We start from the raw sequence: 7018 nt of genomic DNA, 5'->3' as shown, positions 1-7018 counted from the left end.
CTTTCAAGAAAGGAACACAGTTGTGAAGATACTGCTTTTTCTAATATCTATGACAGAAAAGGTAGATTCGAGATCGGCCTGTAATTGACTAATTCTGTAGGATCAAGTTGCGTTTTTTTAATAAGTGGTTTAATCATAGCCAGCTTAAAGGTTTTTGGTACGTATCCTAGAGACAAAGATGAATTAATGATATTAAGAAGAGGATCTATGACCTCTGGAAGCATCTCTTTCAGTAGCTTAGTCGGTATAGGGTCTAACATACATGTTGTAGATTTAGATGATTTAACAAGTTTAGTAAATTCTTCCTCACCTATAGCAACGAATGAATCAAATGTTTCCTCAGGGAGGCTACAATGCACTGCCTGATGTGATACTGTAGTAGACGGTTGCATAGTTATAATTTTGTCCCTGATATTATCAATCTTATAAGTGAAGAAGTTCATAAAGTCATTACTGCTGTGCTGCTTGGAAACTTCGGTGCTTGAAGCTTTCTTTTTCGTTAGTTTAGCCACTGTTTCAAATAAATACCTAGGATTATGTTTATTTTCTTCTAATAGGGTTGAAAAATAAGCAGATCTAGCAGCTTTTAAGGCCTCTCTGTAAGCAATCGAGCTCTCTTTCCATGAAATGCGAAATACCTCTAGTTTTGTTTTCTTCCAGTTGCGCTCCATCTCTCTGGCTGCTCTCTTAAGGGCCTGAGTGTGCTCGCTGTACCACGGCGTTGGACTATTTTCTTTAATCTTCTTTAAGCGCAACGGAGCAACTGTGTCTAAAGTGCTGGAAAAGAGAGAGTTAAAAGTTTCTGTTGCAATATCGAGTTCTTCTAAGCTATCTGGGATGCTAAGATGATGAAACTGATCAGGAAGATTATTGATAAAGCAATCTTTAGTGGCAGAAGTGATAGGTCTAACATATTTGAAACACGGAGTCGGCTTTGCAGCCTTGGCTAAATGTAATTTACACGAGACTAGATAATGATCTGAGATGTCATCGCTCTGCTGCAGAATTTCAACGGCATCAACATCTATTCCGTGTGATAATATTAGATCTAGAGTATGATTACGACGATGAGTAGGTCCTGAAACGTGTTGTCTAACTCCAATTGAGTTTACAATGTCTTTAAATGCCAAACCCAATGCATCTTTTTCATTATCGATGTGTATATTAAAATCACCAACAATTAGTACTTTATCTGCAGCCAATACTAACTCTGATAGAAAGTCCGCAAATTCTTTGATAAAGTCTGTATGGTGCCCTGGTGGCCTGTATACAGTAGCCAGCACAAATCTTAAACGTGATTTATCGTTTATACTATATATTTTTACATTAAGTACTAACACTTCAAAAGAATTATATTTAAAACTTGATTTCTTAGTGGTTTTGAAAATATTACTATAAATTACAGCAACACCTCCCCCTTTGCGTTTCAGACGAGGCTCATGTTTATAACAGTAATCTTGCGGGGTGGACTCATTTAAAGTAATGTAATCGTCTGGTTTTAGCCAGGTTTCTGTCAAACACAGCACATCTAGATTATTATCTGAAATCATATCATTAACAATGAGTGCTTTTGAAGTAAGCGATCGAATATTCAGCAACCCAAGCTTTAGCATTTGCTCATCTGTATTATAGCTGTTTTTTATTGTTGAACATCAATAAAATTTTTAAATGCAGTTCCAGAATGAATGGTGACAGTAAGGGAGAGAGACCTCTAGTGGACACCCGGGGAAACACAAACCAGACACTGTGACAGAAGGGTGATCTACAGTGGCTGATTACTGATTAAAGCAAAAACCACCACACCTGTGTTCATTTCAGTTCCACCTGTGCTTTGCTTTCATGTGGAAATACTTAATACCAAAACAGCGAAGAAATGAAGCAAAAAACAAAACAAAAATGTATTAAGTTTTGAAAAATGTAAGAGAATTCTAATCTGGACAAGAAATTAATTGCATTTCAAATCTAATGTTCAACAACAACAACAAAAAAAAAATTAAATAATAATTAATTAATTAAAAATAAAAAACGTTTGTATGTTACATCATCAGTGGGCAGTAGATGGGTGGGCCGTCTGATCCAGACACTGTATAAATTATATGACAAGAAAGAGAGCAGAACAAACTCCTAACATGAGGAGACTCACTCATGAGACTCTTTACTGCTTTCCTGACATCAACTCATCATGTATCAAGAGTATTGAATTCTCTAGACATGAATACATTATTATGCATGTGATTTTTTCATTGCTGTCAGGATGGACTGTGTTTCTGAACCTGGTGGTGATCATCTCTATCTCTCACTTCAAGAAGCTTCACACTCCAACAAACCTGATTATTCTCTCTCTGGCTATGGCCGACATGCTTTTTGGACTTTTTATGATGCCCATACAGGCCATCATGCAGATTGAGGGTGATTGTTGGTACTTTGGAGAAACTTTCTGTAGACTGTGTCTTTTAGTCTTTACATTTCTCTCCACAGCATCTCTCAGTAGTTTAGTTTTAATTGCTGTTGATCGTTATGTGGCTGTGTGTTACCCTTTACAGTACCCACAGAAAATAACCACAACTAAAACTTTAATATGCATCTGTCTGAGCTGGGTTTTTTCATTTTCTTATGCTCTTTCAGTTGTAATTGTGTATAAATATTTAAACATTAATTCATCCACAGTCGAAGTGTGTTATGGAGATTGTGCTATTAGAGGGGGACTTCCCTTGTTTATCGCTGATGCGTTAATTTCTTTTATTTTTCCATGTACCATATGCCTAACTTTATATATGAGGATTTTCTATGTAGTACTGCAGCATGTGAAAGTTATAAACTCTCTGATGAAGAGTGGTAAATGTGTAACAGAAGGTTCAGTGAAGAGGAAATCTGAGAGTAAAGCTACTCTGATATTAGGAATCATTGTGGTAGTTTATATGATTGGATATGTTCCATACTATACCTGTTATACATGGGTAAACTCTGCCACAACCAGAATTATTTTAATGTGGATGTGGAACATAAACCCAGGTCTGGATCCTCTGATCTATGCTATATTTTATCCCTGGTTTAAAAAGACAGTTAAACTCATCTTAACTCTGAAAATATTTCAGCCAGGATCCTCTCTGGTCAATATCTTTACAGAATAGAATAGAATAGAATAGAATAGAATAGAATAGAATAGAATAGAATAGAATAGAATAGAATAGAATAGAATGAGGCATTTATATAGCACTTTCATATGTACTACTGTACACCCAAAGCACTTTACAATCATATCAGGGGATCTCTCCTCAACCACTTGGATGATGTGACAGCAGCCACAGTACAACAGCGCCAGTGCGCTCACCACACACCACCTATAGTGGAGAGGAGAGAGAGTGATAGAGCCAATTCAATTACAGAGCATCAATTGTAATTAAACTGGTAAAGCTGTCACTCATAAAGGATATGATTATCTTTGTAGGATTTATATTTGTAATTTACACTACATGTATCTTTGTTTTATTTCAGAGAGTATGTTTTCTGCTTTTGATGTTCAATTTGAACAATTAATTAAACTGAAATTAGTTCATAAATTGTATTAAATTAGCTCATTAAATACACTAAATGGTAAATGTAGATATTATGTGCTTTATGCTTAATCACTTTCATCAGTCATGTTGCATCTGTGTTATCAAAAACATAATGACAAAAAAGGGACAGTCATACAGAACTAAACTCTGTAAAAAAGTGATGTCTAATTTTCAACTGCTTTTATTTCCAGAAAATGTCTTAATGTATAAATATTGTTATGAACATAAAAAGATTCAACAACATAAACATAAACTAAACACGTTCCGCAGACATTTGATGAAAAGAAATGGAACAATGAGTCCCTGAACAATATGAAAATAAGCAGTCATATCTGGTGTAGCCAGGAGCTGCTGTAAGTCCCACAGATCATCCTCATGGACTGTAGCAGACTGGCCTTTTCTTGCTGTGAGATGTTACCCCACTCTTCCACCAAAGCTCTCAAAGTTCTCAAACATGGTTCCTGGATTAGAAATCACAGTTTGTGTGTGTGTGTGTGTTCCACCTTGTGGAAACATTTTTTATGGTCCCCATGAAGAAAACAAGTTATAAATTATACTAAACTATGTTTTTTTGAAAATGTAAGTTTTCTGTGAGGGTTGTGAGTAGTGAATATGAGGCACCATGTGTCAAAATGATTGATGGCTTCCGGTTGTCATTGCCCTTCCGGTTGACCTTTCCGTTTGTCCTTCCGGTCTATATTGTTATGGATTGACCTATTGCCCCTTCCTACCTATCGATCATGTGGTTTTGTCAGTTAGTTTTGACCTATTGCCCCTTCCTATCCGTCGATCATGTGGTTTAGTCAGTTAGTTTTGACCTATTGCCCCTTCCTATCCGTCGATCATGTGGTTTTGTCAGTTAGTTTTGACCTATTTCCCCTTCCTATCCGTCGATCATGTGGTTTTGTCAGTTAGTTTTGACCTATTGCCCCTTCCTATCCGTCGATCATGTGGTTTTGTCAGGTTGACCTTCCGGTGTCCATCCGGCATATGTTGTTATATGGTTTGGCTTATTGACTTAGCTGGTCTTTGAACATGTGTTTTGAATAGGATGATAATTTATGGATTTGCCTTTGGGTGTTTGGTATGACAGAAAGTTTGAAGCCATTGTTATATATGGGATATGTGTCAGCATCTCCAGCGCATTCCTGAGCACATTGTGGGGAAGTGAGAAGCAAAAGGTCGTGTGTGTGTGTGTGTGTGTGTCACGGTATTCTCTCTCCCAGCCTTCACATTTGAGCTCTGACATTTGAAACGTGCTGTTCAGACACTGTGATTAAACAATGTCATACAAAAACATGCCTTTAAAATAATATACACACAAAAAATGTTTAGTTTTAGATGAATAAAAGTATATAAAATAAAAAGCTTACTGAAACCATTTATTTTAGTTTTAGATGAATAAAAGAATAAAAAATGACTAAATTGAAATTAACACATCAATGTCCATACCATTGATGACCGCAAAAATAATTAAACTAAAGTTGAAAAACATTCTATTCTTTAAAAGTATATAAATTAATTGCTTATAATATAATATAAAATCACAGAGTGGTTCTCTCTTACAGCACCACCTGACGGTCTCTGACTCCTAGGGTTTATTCAGCGATCAGAATGAGACATTATGTTAGGGCTAATTTTATTTAAAAGTTGAAATGATATCTTTATAAAATGTTTTTTTTAATTAAATTTAATACATTATTAAAAGTCTTAATAAAAAAGTCTCTCAAACAGAGGCTGCCGTGACATCCCCCTCCTTCTGCTCCTTCACGTTCCTGAGGTAACAGTGAAACTGTGAAGTGCATTTCACACAAAAGTTGAAAAAACACTCTGTTCTTTAAAAGTATATAAAAAGCTTACTAAAACCAATTGTTTTAGCTGAATAAATAAAATCATCGGTGTTCTTTAAAAGTATATAAGTTATATAATATAATATAAAATCTCTCTCTCTCTCTCTCTCTCTCTCTCTCTCGTGCGCATGCGTGAGCGTCTGTTGAGTGAGCGAGCGTGGAGAGTGTGTGGTGAGTTTGAATGAGTTTTCTGCCTGCTGTGGCCTTTTTTTCTTAGTTGAATATCGCTATTTTTTGACGTTTAATCTGTATTGAGTAGATAAAACAATATAGTGTTTTTTTTTTTTTTTTTTTTTTTTTGGCCGTTGATTAGTGTATCACCGAGGGCATGGCGGCCCAAGGTGTTGACTCACTTGATTCATTAACACGGCGTCACGGGGTTAAAGTGACGGCCGCAGCAAGTGTGGAAGATTGTGTCTTAGCTATCGGTGAGATTGTTGGACATAAGAGTATTTTAGCAGCGTCAAGAATGAGCAATGCGGTTGTTTGTTTTTTGAACACTGTTGAAAATGCCAATAATGTTGTAGAAAGAGGAGTTATAATTCGTGGTCTTTTTACACCTGTGCTTTCTCTTTCAACACCTGCGAGGAAAGTTATTTTGTCTAATATTCCACCTTTTATCAAAGATGAAGCTTTGGTTAAAGAATTGTCACGTTTCGGGAAGTTAGTTGCTCCTGTGAAAAAGATCGCGATCGGGAGTAAATCGGACTTAATCAAACATGTGGTGTCTTTTAGGAGATTCACTTATATGATTTTAAGTGAGAACAGAACTGAACTTAATTTAAATCTGAAATTCAGATTTGATGATTTTGACTATACTGTCTATGTATCCACTGACACTACAATGAAGTGTTTTGGATGTGGAAAAACGGGGCATTTGGCTCGTGCTTGTCCCGAAAATACACGTACAAGGCAGGACATGATAGATGAGAGTGTGGTGCAAGATGTGGAAAGCGTTGCTGGAACATCTGTGTCAGTACCTGTGATTTCAGTAAGCCTACCTGTAAACTCAGCATCTGTGAATTCAGCACAGAGTGTCAAAGACACAATTAACAAAGTTGCCTGTGAACAAACAGTTGAAACTGTTGTTAAAACTAGGATGGTAGTGAAAGATTCGGATTTGACTGATAAGGGTCAGGCAAAGTCAAATGTAAGCTTGCTTCAAGAAGCTAATGTGATTTTTGAAGAATTGATGGACACACAAAGCAGTTCAACGAATTGTTTATCTGATATAGAGTCTGTATCAGACAGTGTAAATATGTGTGAAGTAGACATAGATCAAGCTGTCTTTAAAACTCCTCTAAAAAGGAGAAACAACGATAAAGAAAGAGTTTCAAAACAAGCAAGAAAAGATCAGAAAAATGATACAGATAATATTGAAAGTGAAAGTGAATTGTCTGATTCTAGTGCTTCAAGTTGTTCACAAAGCGAGTGGATATGTAATGATTACAGTGCTGAAGAAATTAAGAAGTTTTTAAAAGTAACAAAAAATCAGAGAGGAGTACAGGTTGCTGATTTTTTCCCAGACCTGAAACGGTTTGCAGAAAGTACTAAGAATCTGATGAGTGAAGGTTCCTTTCTGGATAAAGAAGTATATCGACTGAAAAAATT

The 7018-nt window shown here is 36.1% G+C and overlaps 1 protein-coding gene across 1 annotated transcript; it reads left to right on the top strand.

Annotated features, from left to right (window-relative positions):
• Positions 1 to 2129: 2129 nt before the first annotated feature.
• LOC311077259 (trace amine-associated receptor 13c-like) lies at positions 2130 to 3131 on the top strand (the record flags this gene model as incomplete). Its single annotated transcript, XM_084139091.1, has 1 exon — positions 2130 to 3131. The coding sequence occupies one exon, from the start codon at positions 2130 to 2132 to the stop codon at positions 3129 to 3131; it is 1002 nt and encodes a 333-aa protein (XP_083995217.1).
• Between the last annotated feature and the right edge of the window lie 3887 nt (positions 3132 to 7018).

The sequence above is a fragment of the Abramis brama genome, assembly GCF_963993115.1.
Source record: "Abramis brama genome assembly, contig: SCAFFOLD_68, whole genome shotgun sequence".
Lineage (NCBI taxonomy): Eukaryota > Metazoa > Chordata > Actinopteri > Cypriniformes > Leuciscidae > Abramis > Abramis brama.
Note: the sequence above shows the minus strand (reverse complement) of the source record. Positions and strands in the feature narration are given on the sequence as shown.